Consider the following 19,231-nt stretch of genomic DNA (forward strand, 5'->3'; position numbering starts at 1 on the left):
TATATCGTACAAATCTCCAAATTACTTCGGCCGATTTCTGTCAGAGTGGTCTTTTGGCCACTTGTAAACTTATCTCCTTTCTAGGTTCAGCAAAGTACAGATTTCACCCTTTGGCCAACAACAACGAAATTCTCTGTTTCTTTGATTTATCATAAATCGGTCAGGCCAGCAGATTGGCAGCTGTTTGTTGTGTGGAATATTTTGAGTTTTTGGATATCTCGAATCTGCAAATTGGGATTGAATATCTGGAATATTACGGATTGTACGAACACGCTATCTCCTCGAAACATGGGATTCTTTGAAAAATTGCTCTTCTTCTTCGCACAGAATACTTTAGTTAATTTATAAAATTAATTATTGTTATCTATTCACCAATTTAGAGCAGTTCAGACTGCTCTACTCTGCCTTATTCTTATGTGACTGCCCGTTTGCATTGTCGATTCTTCAGCAATGATCATATGTGCCTTGTTTAATTTTTGAATTCATAATAATCATAAAAACAAAAAAGTACAAACCTTAAAAAAATTAACCATTTGATGTCTCAGGTGTGCTAACCTTAATTTTTTCTGAAAACTGGAGTTTTTTTTTTATCCCACAGAAACAGACAAACCAGCCAAGAGAGCACACACACACACACACAGTTAAAGGATATAACTTTGGTAACATAAGCTAAATACCATTCAGCCATCTAATTTATGATAATTCTGCTCCAAAAACCAAAACATGAAAGGGTGAAAATCATCTGACCATATTTACCTTTTGCAAATATTTTTGATTTTTACCACCTTACATTTTTAATTTAACTTTTATTTACTTTTTTTTACTTTTATGATTGTTTACTATTTGATTTTTAGTATGCGTGTGTGTGTGTGTGTGTGTGTGTGTGTGTGTGTGTGTGTGTGTGTGTGTGTGTGTGTGTGTGTGTGTGTGTGTGTGACTTAAAATAGTAAAATATAAAAAACGTAGTAGAGGGAAAAAAAGATAAACAGGTTTATGTTAAATCTCAAATAATCCTGTCCATGGAAGGTATTTCTGTAAACTATGGGGGGGGGGGGGGAAGGGCCCTACTCTTCGTAAGACAAGCGTTAATGAGGTCAATGACAGCTTTTATGGAACCTACAGACCTACTATCATATCAATAAAGAGTAGTTTGGGCGTTACAAAGGCACAACAATTTTAACTTCAAATGAAAACGGAATGATCCACGAGATTCTCTTTTTTTTAATAATAATAATAAAGAGCGATGGATGAATTTGTTGACACATTCTAAAGAAAAGGGTGGAAGCGATTTAAAAGAGAATTGAAAAAAAAATCTGTTATTAGAAGTAATGTCACTGAATGATTCTTACGTTAAGTGAGAGAAAAATACTTTATTTCTGTTCTTTTTTAAAAGGACTTTCAAGATGACTCAGCTCAATTACGAATATCTCGACATATGTTGTATTTTGAAGAAAGTTTCTGTTCCTGAAGTTCTTTTATCTCTTTATTGATTTTTATTTTAATTTATTTTTTATTAAAAAAATTCTAGTCTTTAAATTAGAAGAAACACGCATAATTTTTAGTATATCATAAATAAAATTTCATTAAACTCTTACTTAGATATACAGGATGTCCCATAATTTTTACTACAGTTTTAAACTTTAATAGGTCCAACATTATAAAAGTTACAAATTTATATTATATAATAGCTTAAAGAGTATGTAATTAAGTTTAATCTACAATGATTTGTTTCTTATTAGTGCTTAACATAACCGCCATCTTGTGCGATGCATGTAACTAGGCAATTTTCGAAGTTCAGGAAAATGTTTAGTAGTTGCTGAGCAGTGGCCATATTGATTACGTTTGTAATTTTAGTTTGAAGCATACACAACTGTTTTGATGTGGTCCCATAAGAAAAAGTCTAAAGGAGTCAGGTCAGGTGACCGGCGGCCATCAATGTGCACCTCCTCTACTCATCCAACTGTCTGCGAAAGTGTAATCCAGAAACTTTCGTACCTGTGTCACATAGTGACGGGTGCCCCATCCTGTTGGAAAATGGTTTTATTCATAAGATCTAATCTCTTTAATTCGGGAATAAAAAAAATTGGATAAAATGCTAAATAAGATTCACCCCTGACAGTAGGCTCGTCGAAAAAGAATGACCCGATAACGCAACATCTCCTAACCACACACCACACATTAACTTTTGGTGAATCTCTTTCGTATTGCCACATTTCCTGAGGCTTCTCTGTACCCAAATGCGGCAATTGTGACGGTTAACTTTCCCACTTCTGTGGGATGTTGCCTCATCTGAAAAAGTCAACATGTCAATAACATCTGTGTCATTTTCCATTTGTCTTCATCAGTTGACAGAAATTCAACCTGGCATGATAATCCTCTTCTTGTAGCATTTGAACAGTCGTAATTTTGTAAGCATGTTTATGGAGTTGTCTGGTTAGAATTCTGTGCACTGTGGTTTTTGGTACATTTAACTCAGCAGCAGCACGTCGCACTGATTTCTTGATACTCTTATCAAATGCCCATTCCATTTCGTCTACATTCGCTTCCCTTGATGAACACCCCTCCCTGATCTGGGTTTGTCATGAATTGGTCGAGTTTCTTTGAATGTTTCATCCAGTTATTAATTAAATTTCTGTGGGGAGCCTCCTTGTTATAATAGGCAGAAAACTTTCTTCTTACTGCTGTTATGGAGTTGAGTCCAGCAAGCTACAGACGCAATTGACTTTTTCTTCAACATTTGAAGAAATATGGGACATTGGGATGGCAAAAACGAGACGGGGGTTATGTAACATTCTGTATTCATGAAAAAGACGATAATAAAGTGTTATTACATAAAGCTTACCATTATTCTTCAGTGACAGAACCCATACAAAAAATTTAGGTAGACGTAGAAGGGGACTGTATTTCACTTCGATCGTACCATGAATATTTCTCCGATGAAGTGATCCTACGCAGCAAATTTCGGTCTTTCAACACCTTGTCATAAGACTTCTCACAATGACACAATTCTCCATGACACAATTTTGTCTTGCAACTAACATAGCCCTCATTGTCTCAAATTAATTTAGATTTCTCATTTGACCACTTCCTGTTCATAACAGAAAATATTCTCTCAACAAGTGCTGTACTTCCTGGAAGACAAAGAATAAACTATAATATTACATAAGTCTTGAAAGTCTAGGCGTTTTTCGTTCATTTTAGAAAAAAAAATCTGTACCCATCTATCAGATACAGGAATGTTTTCTTTATTCCAGATATCCAACTGCCTCACAATTATAGATTTTATGAGAGTCTACTGATCGAATACACGAGTTTCTTCTGTTTCTGTGCATGTGATGAGTCCCTCGTTCAGGCTGTGCTGTATTTATTTCCATTCAAGTTTCTTCCTTAGTAGCGTCCACTTGAACTTCTCAGTGTTTCCTAAACTGCACTTCCACTTGTTGACATGTTCTAAGCTGGTTTCATAGAAATTCTCAACGACCTCAAAAAACGTAGCCTCATTAATTTCTCCTGAATCTACTAACATTTTCAGTTGATTTTTGACATCAGTAGTTACAAACACTTCACTTTTTCTGGACTCTAAATTGTTTACAAGATTTTCACTGTTCATGGCTACTTCTGTAGGTGAAATGTTATCTTTTTCAATTAAGCTAATGTATGTTTGGAACGTAGATACTTGATCTCTAGCAAATGACAACCAAAATTTCAAACAGGTATCTTCAAACAATTTTCTCAACATAACAGAGCATTTTTCGTCAGAAAGAAAATAAAGAAGCCCATCAAAAATGCTTAAAATTCTGTCAATTGATGGACCCAAGAACAAAAAGCTCGTATTTCCATTCTCTAACAATTTAGCGTAATTGTTTCCTTCAAAGTCACAAAAGGTTTTCAGTTTTTCAACTTTGACTTGTGTGAATATATATATATATATTGAAATATTTGTCTACTTTCACTGCAAAAGATTCAATCTCAATTGGTAAACAGTCGATAGCAGCAGAACAGACGCTTTGACTGGACGAGCAAGTGTTGCCGATATGTATTTTTTTATTTTTTCTATTTTCTCTGAATAAATCACTGCAGATTCGATATTTAGTATCGAACAATGCGACTCCATGGTTATACAAATTGCTGATATGCATGATATTGATATACGATTATACACCTATGAATAATAATTCATGATTTACCAATATTAAAGTATATTTATAGTTTTTATTAAAAACGGAACAAAATTTGACATTTTTATTAAGCCGACTAGACGGCTGGGAAATATAAAAAAAAAAAAAAAAAAAAAAAAAAAACGATACTGTCCCGTTCAAAACGGTACGTATGGTCAGCCTACTTATGGGACACCCTGTATCATAATTTTTCTTGAATTGTAAGATTTTTAACATTTCTTGCATAATTATAATTTTCTTCAAATTGTCGTTTTTTTAAAAAAAATATAATTCATATTCTGATATAAATATATGTTTCATTATTGCTATTTAATTGAAAATTCATATTTTTTTCCATATTTTTCTATTTCCCCCTTTCCTTTTTGGATAAACTTTGTTGGAACAGTCAATTAAACATAAACGTATACCACTGTAATAATGAATAAATAAATAATGTGCCTTTTTCTATATAATTACAGATTCCTACTCAGTTACGTAACCAGAGATATGTTGTACTATTTCATGTGAAACCAATGATCAAAATTTGCACGTAACCTTGACGTAAATGAATTTCCTGCCTTCGATGTTTTGAACATTAACAATTAGTGTAACCTCCATTGCCAAGAACAACTTGCTACCAAACAAATACAATTACGTAATACTTCATTAAAAACAAATATTTTTTTATAAGAGCTATAAACATTCAGTTTTTATTTCCTAGTACGGAAATACGCAAGAAATATAAGGAAACGGCAAATTACGGTAATTTAAGCTCAATCTAACCAGCTATATTATGCTAAATTAGAACAGCTCTCAGACCAATCAGTTCGATTTAAAAAAAAAAAAAAACAGCAGTGTGTAAACATGCTAACAAACAAGGTCAAAAGTAAAATGAAATGAAAAAAATTAATTTAATCGATCCGTAATGTAAACTTTCCCCTAATGTTTCGCAATGCACTTCAAGAGAAGGTTCTTATTTTAAAGCTTCATGATAAGAGGCTAAAATAAATCAGTGTATCTTATTAATCTTAAAGACATTTTAGTTGTATTTGTTCTATATTACTCTCCTTCTCCTATGATTACCAAAAATAATAAACCGCCTTCAGATCAATCTGATACCAGAAATACACACTGGTATAACTGAATTACAATTCACCCTCATATCCAGTATAAAGCAGTATTTAAGATAATGTAGCACACTTTAGAACATTATAACTGAATGTGTGTTATGCAAACCAGAGTGTTAAACGTGCGAGGAAATTAGCATATCACGGACATAATCATTGTGACTTAACTGGGCTTCCATCTTGAATATTGCATGCCTTGTTGGTGCTAACCGCACACAGTGGTTAAGTTAGGCATACACCAGATCAAATTTTATATGGGAAGAGGGAAACTGTAAGGGCTTGAGATGCGAAGGTAAGTTCGCAGTAGTTTCACAGGAAGTGGCACAGTTCCTTCTCTAGGTGTTTTATCCTGTAAAACAGGCAGATCAGCTGAAAGAAGGTATGCAACTAGCAGATATCATTAGTGGTCTCATAGCCTTACTAATTACCAATCGAATAGTACCAAACGGCAAAAACCTATTGTCAACCAACGAAACTGTGAAGTAAAACAGAAAATGGATGCAAGCTAATCGATAGGTGGTATTGCTACAGTTGTTTCCATGAAATTCTTGGGAATGCAGAAACAATATTCCAGGTGGCGACATTGCATTCTCGCACATGTAGGGTTTCAGAGATGAAGACCCACATGATACTGTGGGTCTTCATCGAAAACAGTTACCGTTGGTGAGCATAAGCCACATGAATACACACAAAAAAAAACGAATTGCGGTTCATATTGTACCATGTCGGATGATGGGTATGTGCATGGTGCGAAAACATAAGTTGATATAAATCTTGTGCTGGTGTCAGCTTTAAGGGCAGGGAAAAAGGTATGGAATATACTTCGTATTCCATGATCAGTAAAGCATGTTCCATGCTATGGTCAGGTGGCCTAATGGAAGTTCATAGTAAACCACACATTCTGACATGTTGCACATATTCCCAGATGATGGTCTTCAGACATTTCTGAATTAATGCGATATATTATTGGGTCCGCACTCCGTGGAATTGTTTCGAGAGCATACGGAGGATATCTGAATGGAGAATTCACTGGAGTTGAACTCATTCGAACATCTTATAAATATACAGTCGTTATAATCCATCTTTTCATTGAGAGTGGGAATATTTTCTATAAATATTTCATGTAGATATTTCTGTGTGTTGCATTTCAGGCTTTGTGTATACAAAAACTCTGTTATTTGATTAATGAAAGTGTTAAAAATATGTCACTGGCATCTGTTCAGGTTTGGCAATTTTTGGTACCACAATGCGGCTATAGATTCGATTCTAGTTTCGGACTATAGAAATGTACTTTTTTTTTCACAGGTTCTCGAATCTGTAAATTTCTATTGCAGGAAAAGCGGATTTTTTAACTCCACATTTACCTTGAATTCATACATTTTCATGCAAAAATATAAATATTGGGATTTTGGATTTCCACGAGAAAACGACAGCTGTTGTCTTGATACTCATTAAAATAGTCACTGTTTAGCTCAGCAATTAGAGACGGCTCAGGGTATACATGCTCACCGCTTTCCAAAGTTGTAAGGACTTCTTCCTTCTCCCTTGAAGGAAGCAATTGTGTTTATTAGACAAATACATTATTTCTTAATTATTAAAAATTACATATACAAGAATAGAATCATGAATTGGTTATATAAATATAATAATAAGAAACATTTAATGACATTAATATATACAATAAGAAGCAATGAATTGGCTTAGCCCTTCAGATACTGAAAATGTATTATCAACATCAACATCAGTCATTTATGATGTTAATATAAAATTAGTTTCCTTTCTTTAACGGTTATACGGTGATAGCATTTCATCATTGGATGATCATTTTGGTTTATATTAAACTGAACAAGTTTATATTAAATTGACATAACACGTTCATTTTGACAACATTTTTGTTAATTTAATCAAATGCCGACAAACAAACATGTCAACAGTGATCATCAATGATTTTAATATAAAAATATAAATGGTGTTTTAATTTACTTATAATATTTCATAAAATGTTAAATATTTAGAAAATAATTTTAAAATATAAAAAGTATATTAAAATTTAAAAATTATTTTATATATTTTAATTAATATTTCAAAATAAAGATTGAAACAAATTTGGATGGTTATTGATTTTCTTCCGGAAACCAGAAATTTAGTAAAATTAGTTACTATGTAAATAATGTGAATATAGGATAATATCCAGTTAATTTGAGCGTAAGTGTTAAATGATGCCATTTAATTTTAATTTAAGAAAAGAAAGAAAATTGTGTGATTATATTATATCTTTTAAAACTTCATCAAGAATTAGAAGAATTATTTTATTTCTATGGCAAATATAGTAAAAGTTGACATTTGGGTTTTTTCAACATCGATGTTGAAAAACGAAATTGCAAAACTTGGTTATTTTCATATTAATAATGCGCAGTTAGAAAAGTCTAACGAAACACCTAAGATGACGGTCATAATAATGAGTATTTATGCAGACAGTTGGTCTAACTAAAAATTATTATTATAGACTCATCGGTGCCATTACGAGTCAGTTTATGAGAGACTCCCCTTTGAAGATATGCCACTTAGTTGACACATAAAGAATCACTCAACCAAGCTATGATTTTAAAATTTTTTATTTTTATTTTGGAAGTATTGCGCTTCTATTTTTAGACGAATAATAAACTATCTAAATACAAACAACACACCTGGACATATGTGGAATGATTCCACAATATCCCCTACCCGGAAACAGATATATTAAACCGTAGCACCTACCATGTCTCATGGTAAGTAACAGAGCTTTCACGGTACCCTATTCCCACATGCAGTTTCCTCCCCACTTCACGACAGCCCTGTATAACTATTGCAACAAATGTCTCTCTTACCTTAACGCATGCGTGCTTAGACAAAACATCATTGGTGATTCAGCAATATGGAATAATAGGTACAGACACACACACACACACACGCACACGCACATACACATGCGGTTGAAGGGCAAAGTTTGGTATAAACCTGTTTGGGAACGTGCTGTGTGGGATTCACTTGGATCAGAGGAAGTATAGCAGAGATGAAAGTGTTTCTGGGTGTTTTCTTGTTGCTTTTATGGGGTAAGCAAATGGCCCGAGGGCTATTTATACTCGTTTTAAGTTTTTTTACCTCCTCTTTAAATGTTCTGTTTATATTCTAACGGCAATCAAAAAGTAAGTTCCTAAATAATCAACTTTTAACTTTGCTCAAATGCAGTCTACAGATTTTTAAAGTATTATTTATTGCATTTCTTTACCGAAAGCTTTAATGTAATTAATTTCGCCTTTTTATTCTTTACATTTAGTAGTTTCAATCAACTACTTATTCCAAAAAAAAATATATATATACATATATTTTTTTCTCTTAATTTTAGATTTTCTTCTATCAGAATTTCTAATTCCTGTTCTTTTATTGGCCTTCATTCATTCGTTGTAATTCAGTATTCACGCTATTTACTTATGATTAAACAGCACTGAAATCAGATCATCTGATCACTTGATACGAATGACCGGCTGTGAGAACAAAGTACGATCTCCACTGGACTTGCTAGACGATTCATTTTAAGAAACTACTCGGGAAAATAAATATAAATATAAATATAAATAAATAAAAATTAGAATTATAATCACTACTATCCATAAATATCCATAAGTAATAAATAAGCAATCCAACTCTTGCTACTTGTTTATTAAGAAAAATATCAAAAAATATAAAAGGTGTTTTTGTTAATTATCCTTGTATTAGAAAACAATACAAAATTTCTATATAATTTTTCTTTTATTCTCATTTACATTAATAATTGTCTATTATTATTTATTTATTAAATAAACAAAATGGGAGCTACTATGTTGTTAGGAGTATAATGCTCTTATATGAAAAGTGTTCATTTCAATCACAGTAATATTTTCTCTTAGATATTTCTGGTAGGAGAAATATCTAAGAGAAGCATATAAGTTATTAAACAAGTTGTTATGCTGAGTTATAAATGCAGATCAATAGTACTGATGAAGTTTCAGGATCCTACAACATTGATGTGTGCCAGTGACACTGTTGATATCAAGTTCGTTCAGGACCGATGATAGACATAAGAGCTGACCTGATTGGGTGAGTAGACAGCTTATCTGCTTTTCACCGAACAGCTGTAGGTTCGAAATGAGTGTAAGGATGCCTGCCAATGGTAAATGAATTTGTTTTAATTGCTTTACGTGAAACCAAAAACCTGTTTAACGGATGAAGTAACTTGAAACCTGCAAAAGTTCCAACGGTAGGATTCTACAACATAGTTTATGGATTATATGTAAGATTTAGATTTTTTTTTTTAAAAAAAAAAGAACTCTCTGTCATTTGCAAGAACAAAATTCGTCACATCTTTTTATATCTTTTTATTTCCATATCTGTTTCTTTTATAATTTTTTTTTTTTTTTTGCTTTGGATCATTACGGTAGGGACATATTCTTCTGTTCTTGTTAAATTTGTTTTACATGCTATTGCATTAGTATGTGGAGAACATACTTGCTATTAGCGAAGAGGTATTTTGGACAGTTGTCACAGAAATGATTGACAAATATCCGGAATGGCAATCCTTATAAACTTTTTTTTTAGTAAAACACAGGATAAAATTTTTTTGGAATTATTGAAATGCTTGGTCCTACTTTTTGAGATGATACAAGAAGATTCTAATTTTTTGATACAAGCAATTTTGGAATTTTCAAAATGATACAAGCAATTTTGGAATTTTCAAAATGATACAAGCAATTTTTTCTAGCAACTCTGGAATGAATGTTTCATCTAACTGTTTTAGATTGGCAAGAAACGCTAAGCGCTCAACTGCTAAAAAAAATGAATGAGAATAAGACATCGATAGGGAGTAATCTAAGATTTCATTTTAAATGAAAATAATAAGATGACGAAAGTTTGTGCAAAGAACGTTCAAAGTTGTAATTTAGATCGTCATCTTCTTCTTCAAGTCTCTTTTTCCAACTCCTGGTGATTATAGACTTCCTCCATAAATTTCTTCAATTGTCTCTGTCCTTAGCTAATTATCCACCATTATGTTACACTTTTTTTTATAGGTCATCCTTCCATTTTGTTTTTGTGACCTTTTCTTCTCTTGTTATTCATTCATTGCTTACGTTTGTCCTTATTTCATCCGGTAATACTGGCAGCCGATTTCTGTTTACCTGCTTTACAACACTTCACGATATCTTCCACTGAAGTCATCTCCGTCTAATTCCTAATTCTATCCGTTTTTTTGTTGTGTAGAGCATTCTTCTCTCCAAATTCCTCCCACATGCCACCCATCTTCCAGTTTTTTAGTCGTTGTCCATGTCTCACATTCATAAGTACACATTGAAATAATGCGCATATTAAATAGTTTTTTTTAAAAAATCATACAGATAAATCTCCTAAAAAACAATCTTCATATAACCAAACTCATTTTCCTAGCGTAGTTCTTTTAATAATTTATTTTTTTTTCTCTCTTAAAACTAATTGATTATCGGAGGTAAACACAGTCATCCACAATTTCAGTAGAATTATCCCTTAAAAATTCTTCGTAGTTCATCGGTGCCTATTGAACGAAAATATCTGGGTTCGAATCCTAGGGAGCGAAGAATCTTTAAAAGATATTTTCAGTTATAGGTGAGTAAGCAGCTCTCGTGTGGAGTTGGTAGAATTTCTCCTCTCGGAAACAGGAGTTCTTCATCCCTGAGAGAGTTAAAACACACACACACACACACACACACACACACACACACACACACACACACACACACACACACACACACACACACACAGAAACAAAGGCTACAGAAACCAAGGATACATAGCCAGTCATGGTCTTAATGTGAAAAAGAAAAAGTCATGGAATTATATGGTATCAGACTGGCCTGGTGCCATTTTACGACTTTATATTCCAAATTTAAAAAAATAACTGCTTCCAGGAATTAAAAAATAGTAGTCCTTTTTAACAGTTTGACATATCCATTGTCGTTTCGAAAGCTGAGAAGGAAAGCACTGGAATACATACACGGTGTAGCTGATCAGACGAGGAAAACTCTCTCTCCCTCAAAAAATAGCAGACATGATTCCTTATATCAAATCTAATTTTCGTTGCATCGATTACTGACTGTATTCACAAATTCAAATAATCCCCACAAGTCGCAAATCAGAATTGTAAAAACAGTCTTCAAGTCACTTCAATAGCAAATCATAAATACCTTCCCTCTCCTCTGTAAGATCTACAATAACAGCCAATTATTAACTACTAACAGAATAGAATTGAGGAACATCACGATGTATTGCATAAGTTCGCGTGCTCAATGACAAATACCCCTCAGCTTTGGATAGAAGCACGCGGCATTGCGGAAGGAGCGATTTCAAAATAAATATTAATACATTCCTGAATACAAAAAGAGGAGTGAGTATACAACGTGGACAGGATAGGAAAGACCAACGTATACGGGTGGGGAAATTATTTTCAATCGGGGTTTATTTTTTATCATTTTGGAATTCCAGTTTCAGTACGTTTATAAAGTGCCATCCAGTTCGAAATAAACATTCACTCACAACATTCGATGCAAAAAAAAAAAAAAAACAACAACAGTGACATCAGATGACTCTGCAGCATTACAAATCTCCCCTCCCAACTTACGCTGTGTAAATATAGTTGAATATTGTCGGTCGTCGCTGTTCATTTTCAAGTCGTAGTTTAAGCTACTGAGTGAAAATAGCTAAGTTCGAATCCATCGTGGACACAAAGAATCTTTGTAACGACTTTTCAACTGAAGGTGAGTTACCCAGTCTCACAAGACATGAAAGAGTGAAAGAGTTTTTTCTGTCCGGAAACTCTGTTAATAATAATAATTATTATTGTTGTTGTTGTTGTTGTTATTATTATTATTCTGCAGAGCAGAGAAACACGTACAATTAACAAATCTAATTCCTCGACCTCATAGCCTTAATTGCTTAGACTAACATTAGTTGAAGAGTGGAAAAGATCTCCACTCTTCAATTAATGACCTGTGAATCCCATTCCCACTGAGAACATGAATTTTTGTGAGTGAGATAGGGGTTAGGAGGTAAACTTCATCACGGGATTGAGCCTACTCTGCTTACTGCACTCCTGAAGAGACTAAAACCTGATACCAAAACAAATATCAGGTGTTGGTCTCTCTCTCTCTCTCTCTCTCTCTCTCTGGAGAAAGTTTCTGCAAACTTTTGTGGGTGCAATTATCATTAAAAAACTCCATGCCATTTCATGGAATAGTGCATTTCATAATTCATTCCTAAGGGGTAAATTATAAACAAACCATTTCTATTTAGGTATTAATCGACGTCTGTAAGATGTTAGGCAGAAAACTATCATGAGAACAGGAGCATTAGAAATAGGCTTCTCCCTCCACGTCGGTCCTGCTTTTAATACCAAAATGAAGATCTGTTGACATCAATAATCACGATTTTCAAAAATATAAATAGCAGACATTTTTTTTTAAACACGACATTTACATACGATAAAGAGCCAAGAGGCTATTTTTCCGGCGGCGTAAATTAAGTCAAGGGGATAATAAATCCCTTATTATTTTAAAGCCGGATACGAAACTCGGAGATCGAAATCTATCGAAATCTAAGAGTTTCATGCCGAAGAACTATCGGCGAGTCCAAGCATAAGTCAACACCTGGGTAGTACAACACTAGGGCAACTCGGAGCAAAGGTGGAGCAAGCTCCATCACAATCCTTAATATATCCGGAAAAATAGCCTCTTGGTTCTTTATCGTAGTAATAATAATAATATGGGTATGCCTGTCTGGCAATTCGTATAGTAAGGGTATATGTAAGTTCGGTTCACTTAAACCTTAGTATTATCCAGGTCTACCTACTCAATGAGACCTCAATAAAGGTCGAAACCGGTCTGGGTAGTGACCTCTCCTCATAATGTAAAACAGTAATACATCTCCCAGGAGCTGCGTTTTACATTATGAGAAAATATTGAGAATAGTGATGGAGCTTGCTCCAACTTTGCTCCGAGTTGCCCTAGTGTTGTGCTACCCAGGTGTCGACTTACGCTTGGACTCGCAGATAGTTCTTCGGCATGAAACTCTTAGATTTTGATCTCCGAGTTTCGTATCCGGCTTTAAAATAATGAGGGATTTATTATCCCCTTAACTTAATTCACGATATTTACATGTTTAACAATCAGTAATGCTATGAGGGATTCGCAAGTATAAAACCCTCAAGAATTGGAATCGGATAGTATGAAACTGTAAGTGAATGACGATGTTTTTTATAAAAATAAATAAACAAAAAAATCTTGAAACTTTTAACCTTCCTTTTTTTTTTCTCTCTTCGAGAAATGTCAGTTACTCGCAGCTAACCACCCATCTATAAATCGTCATCACTCTTTATTATCTACAGGCACTGTGTATAGGTTTATGGACTTACAATTTAAACATTTCGTGCATTTCAGGCAGCGTTTCGAAGTACGTGTTCTACAGGTGACACTACACAAGAATAATAAAGGTAGATTTTAGCCTTGAGTTTCATTTCACAAGTTATCCTTAACACGCCAGCAAGCAAGCGGAAAACTGTAATAGCGCCCTTCAAGATCTGGAAAGCTTCATAATTTAAATTATTAAAGATCATTTAAACATTCGGACACAAAGAGAGAAAGACAGAAAGGGAGACTTGTGGATAAACTATTTAGGTAATAATACGAACTACTTAAGTTGTTAATATACCTAAGTTGATAATATATAATCTATAAATGCTAATACAGCCAAAGATGCATCAGCATTTTTTAAATAAAATGTAATTATTGTTTACTAAAATAAAGAGCCAAAAGGCTTCATTTTGGCGATGCACAATTATATAAATCAAGTGAATATTAAATCCCGCATTATTTCAAAGCAGAATGCATAAACTGATCAAGTTTCATACGAAATTTGAGCAGAGAGAGCTCACGGGAATACTCGTAAATGCTGGCGAGTGTATTCCCATAAGCTCTCTGGTCGAAATTCGTACGACACTTTCATAGTTACCGCATTCTGCTTTGAAATAATGCTGGATTTAATATCCATTTGATTCGTGTCATTGTTATTATGTCATGTGAAGTGTTTTATTTTATAAATCTAGCTTTATTTTATAACTAAATTACTGAAATACTCATAAGAGTAATAGGCCAAAATGTATCGGTAATCATAAATACGCTTTGATACCCGTAATACTCTTTTGACGTATGCGTATTTCTTTGATACGTTACGCATGCGTGTAAAAGACATCGTCAGTGATTATTTTGAATACATGAACATTTAATCCTAAAAATCATATTTATTAAATAAATAAATAAATAAATAAATTATATTGCCCTTAATTTCTAATATTACTAGTAAATATGAACATGTAATTAACTGTATGAATATTATGGATATTAATTATGAATATGAATATTAAATGTGAATCAAATATATTAATGGATTAAATTGCTATATGAACACCTTTTATTTAGTTAAAACTCATGCTGTTTCTTTCATACACGTTACATTAACTTCTGTAAAGGATTGGTGCCCATTCTTTTGAATTGTTTTATTGCATTTTATAGTGTAGTGCGTTCTGTTTACATTTACTAAGGTCCGTTAACTGATCATTATCATTTTCATAACATTACATCTATGTATGGTTAAAATAATTGTAAACTTTGCAAATGATGATGTGCGAAGAACAGTACTGATAGAACCACGCTATTTTTTCCCGTATGTTACAAGTTGCACTACTATTCTCTACCATGTGAAGCTTTTTTATTTATTTTTAATTTTTTGAATTTTCTTCGAAAGAACAAGAAGTCAGTGGTACCTTAAATTACGTACAGACGAAATACAGTCCCAACATTTTTTTTTTCTTCCAAAAATGGTAGCACTTCCTTCCTCAATGGTTCGCATAATACTGGGATGTTCAGCTACTGTATGCTTATAAGAATTGGGTTTTGCCTCTTCATATTAAGAAAGGAGAACATTGCACCATAAAGGGAATTAAGTCTAAAATTTATAATATGAGAAAGTAAACAATAAGCAAGTAACTAATTCATATAACATACAAACCGAAAGTATATCATCTGAGTTTTTATGGATGTTTTAGTATTAATAGATTAGAAATAATAAGATAACTTATTTATTTCTTTAAAGACTGTAATTTGAATTTAAAAAGTTTTAAATCTTTCCAAAATTTTGAAATATCTAAAACACAATTAAGAATTATTTATTATTTTAATATAATTAGTTACTAAATAAACGTTATGGCAATGCGCTAGTGTCTGCTTGATTTTATTATATGCTTTGAAAGACTACACCACATATAAAATCGTCAATGAGTCAATTGGTGGAAAAAGACAAACCCGATGATAAAACCCACGAATTTTACCACCGTCTGTACTCCACTGATGAAGTTTGTGGTGCGGGTACCAGTTTGGCCAAAGTGTTAATTAGTCAGTATATGTGATTTTACCCTGCTTCATTTTTCACAAACCATTGAATTAGCCAATCTCAGACAGTGACTATGGGATTGGTTATGCCCAAAACCAACTTTGAACACTTTTTAGTTTCAGTTACATAACTTGGTATAAATGTTAAGTTAGTTTTTTTCGTAGATTTCACGCCATCCTAGATGTTTTCTAGTGAAAAGTCCTCCGCATTACACTAGTTAACTTATTTTCAGTCGAAATGTCTTTTGAGATTTTTGAAGTTGTAGATGGCATTCGAACTCAGGTTTTTCCAAATAAGCTATGAAGATGCTCCTAAAAGGTGGCTTTGTAAGTACTTTATAACTACTCGCATTTTTTTCTAAGATAAACGCATATTCTTATTTAGTAACCGTTCTAAAAGTAAGCAAGTTTGCTATAAAAACAAAACTCATAAGGAAACAATAAAATAAAGAAGTAATTTAGTTGTTTTTGTATAACAGAGATTTGTAAAGCATGCTGCATGTGTTTGTACCGCTTCTAATTCAGTTAACTTTACATCTTTCCTGATAGTGTTTTTAATTATCGATTCGATTAAAATTGACATTCTAAAATGAAGTCCTATTTCAAACAAACCATGCTTCAATAAATCTCTCTCTCTCTCTCTCTCTCTCTCTCTCTCTCTCTCTCTCACAGATGTTCAGTTAGCCATTTAACCTACGGACATGTTATACTCCTTTGCTTCAGTGCTCTTTTTTTTTTTCTTTCCCGCCCTAAATGTCTAGTTGACCCACGAGACCTGTTAAATACAGGATGGGGACTGCAACAACAGGATGACAAATTGACACGCGGACACAGGCTACTAAGCATTATACTACCACGTAATGGAAAACAAGTGGGAGTTCACCATATAGGATAGCGAAGTACTTTTCATCTGTGTAATATATTGCGACAGACAGTGAGTGACTTGCCCTCACCCGACGCAGAAGAGGTAATGGTTGCCGGGACAATATATTGCAACTTGACTGAGAGGCTGTCGATTATTAAAAAAAAAAAAATAATAATAATAAAAAATTCCAAAACACATTTACTTTGGAGCTGCTATTTAATCTTTAACACTTAAACTGTGTTATGTTTATTTATGTTTATCTGATTTTAGTATCTGGTTATTTATATGGTTATTTTGCAAATCAAAATAACCATATAAATTATTAATAAAGAAATTAAGTTTCTTTATGAATCGGTACATCAGTTCAAATTTATTGATACTTATGCAAATATAAATTCATTCAATTTTATATACGAATATAAATATTTAAAAAAAACTTATGTCATATTTGATTAGTTAGACTATTACACATATGCTTTATATAATTTATTAATATTTTGTCAAATTATTTTGGACCTAAGAAGAGATGCTCCTACTCTTATAAGTCTTCTCACTGTACCTTAGTCACTAGAAGTTTTGATAACATTTTCGTTGATCTTTTGAAATTTTTTCGTAGGACAGGGACTCTAGAGATTTATCTTTAATAACCATTATCATAGTTCTTGTGATCAAGTATTTACCATCTAACATTCTGATATAAATTCAGTATCCTTGTTTTCCTATTGAGATAAGTATTTATTTTATTTCTTTTCTTTCCTATTAAAATGCACATTTAAGAGCATAATTATGCCCAGATATCGAAAACATAATCATTTGAGACTCATTAAGGAAAAAAATGTACAAGTTTGCCTGTAAATGCACTTTCAAAGGTTGAACGACCTTCATGTTGTAGGCTAACGATCAGTAACAGATGTTGTACTGTATTGTATTCATTAAATTAAAGTGTAATGCAAAAAAAAAAAAAAGGAAATAAAAATACATGATGAGATCATGCCCCTCCACAGGTCCAGCAATCACGTTAAAAAAATTATTGAAAATGATCTTATTATTTACAGCATTATTAAGACCGAAGTAACAATCTCGTGTTCAAGTTTGTACTAAGAAAATTTCTTTTTTAACCTGAAATTAGCATCTAGAATTCCTAAAAGAATAGTACGTTTGATTAACTTGGGGGAGGGAATGTTAATAGTGAACCTTAGAATTTCGATTTACGAAATTCAATCTTCCTACATACTTAATAATTTTACCCACCTATGCAAACCAAAGTAATAGAATGTGAAAGGCAATGCGAAATTAATACCTCTTGTTTTTCTCCTCAGAAAATATCTTAATATTCTAATTTTCATTTTTCAAAAATGTCCATCATTGTGTATACGCTTTTGTCATCGCTGAGTGAAACGATGTATGCTCACCCCGTGAAAATATTGACCCCACTGTCAGAGCTCTTCGCAAACAACTTATTTTAGCTTCTTTTGATCCGCAACATATTCTACTCGAAGCACATCTTTCATAGAACTTATCAAGTGGTAATTAGAGGGTAACAGAACCGAGCGATAGGATAGGATAGGATAGATCGGAAAAATCATTAGCCAGCCAAATGTTTCAACTCCATCCCTTGTACGCAACAACAACAACAACAATTCTTCTTCTTCTTCTTCTTCTTATTATTATTATTATTATTATTATTATTATTATATTCAATTAACAGAGTTCACAAAGATAATAAGAAACATGAAATCGAATAATGAAATCTTTGACTGAATGAGTCCAATACGGGCCTTATCCAAAAGCCGAGGAATCGACTAGATATTATCATAAAATGCTAATATCTAGTGCTGTATTTTTGAGTTGAGATGTGATATTTGGGAGGCTCAACTTTTCCGGATGTTTCATAAATGATCATGGTATTGCTCCTATGACAATTGGAACTGCTGTTGCTTTCTTGCTCCTAAGTCGTTGAATTTTAATCTCCAGATCACTTGGTTCAGTTTATCCAGCACCTTTCTTTTACTCCATTATCCCATGGTATTGCCAGATCAACAAACCGCACATGTTGTTTGACTACAGCAATGTCTGGAATATTATGTTCTAGATGTCCGTCCATCTGATTTTTAAAGTTCCATAATATCTTCGTATTTGTATTTTCAATAACTTCTTTCCCAGCTGTGTTCCCAAGAGGTTTTCAAGTTGGTAAACAATGTTTCCTGCACAAGCTTCAATATACAGCTTTTGCTACCTGATCATGCCTTTGTTTATAGTCCGTATGGGCAATCTTGCTGCAAGAACTACTCAGATGGTTCACTATCTCTTCTTTTTCTCTGCACAGTCTGCAAATGCCGACTGTGCAGAGAAAAATCGTTACAGATCTTTTCAATCTTCGCCTTGATTGCACTTGTTTGTAATGATGCTTGTTCTTGAGCAGCAAGCAAGTATCAGATCTTCTGTCTCTTTTTTGATGTTTCTTCACTGAAGCCATGGCCAAGTTAAGCGAATATCAACTTTTCCTTCAATATTTTTCAAATATTGACCATGGAGTACTTTTCTTCCCAACCTTCTGATATTTTTGCCATTTGTTTCTACTTGTTCTGCTTTTTTGAA

The 19,231-nt window shown here is 33.1% G+C and overlaps 1 protein-coding gene across 1 annotated transcript in view; it reads left to right on the plus strand.

Annotated features, from left to right (window-relative positions):
* The first annotated feature begins 8,255 nt into the window (after positions 1-8,255).
* Positions 8,256-19,231, plus strand: part of LOC150109921 (uncharacterized) — a 64,260-nt gene continuing 53,284 nt past the window's right edge. Inside the window, exon 1 of the mRNA XM_090415863.1 lies at positions 8,256-8,376. Within this exon, the coding sequence (XP_090271989.1) occupies positions 8,337-8,376 (40 nt within the window). The 5' untranslated portion in view covers positions 8,256-8,336. The remainder of the gene's footprint in view (positions 8,377-19,231) is intronic.

The sequence above is a fragment of the Typopeltis vanoorti genome, chromosome 1, assembly GCF_054136105.1.
Source record: "Typopeltis vanoorti isolate ZY-2024b chromosome 1, IOZ_Tvanoo_1.0, whole genome shotgun sequence".
In the NCBI taxonomy this organism is placed as follows: domain Eukaryota; kingdom Metazoa; phylum Arthropoda; class Arachnida; order Uropygi; family Thelyphonidae; genus Typopeltis; species Typopeltis vanoorti.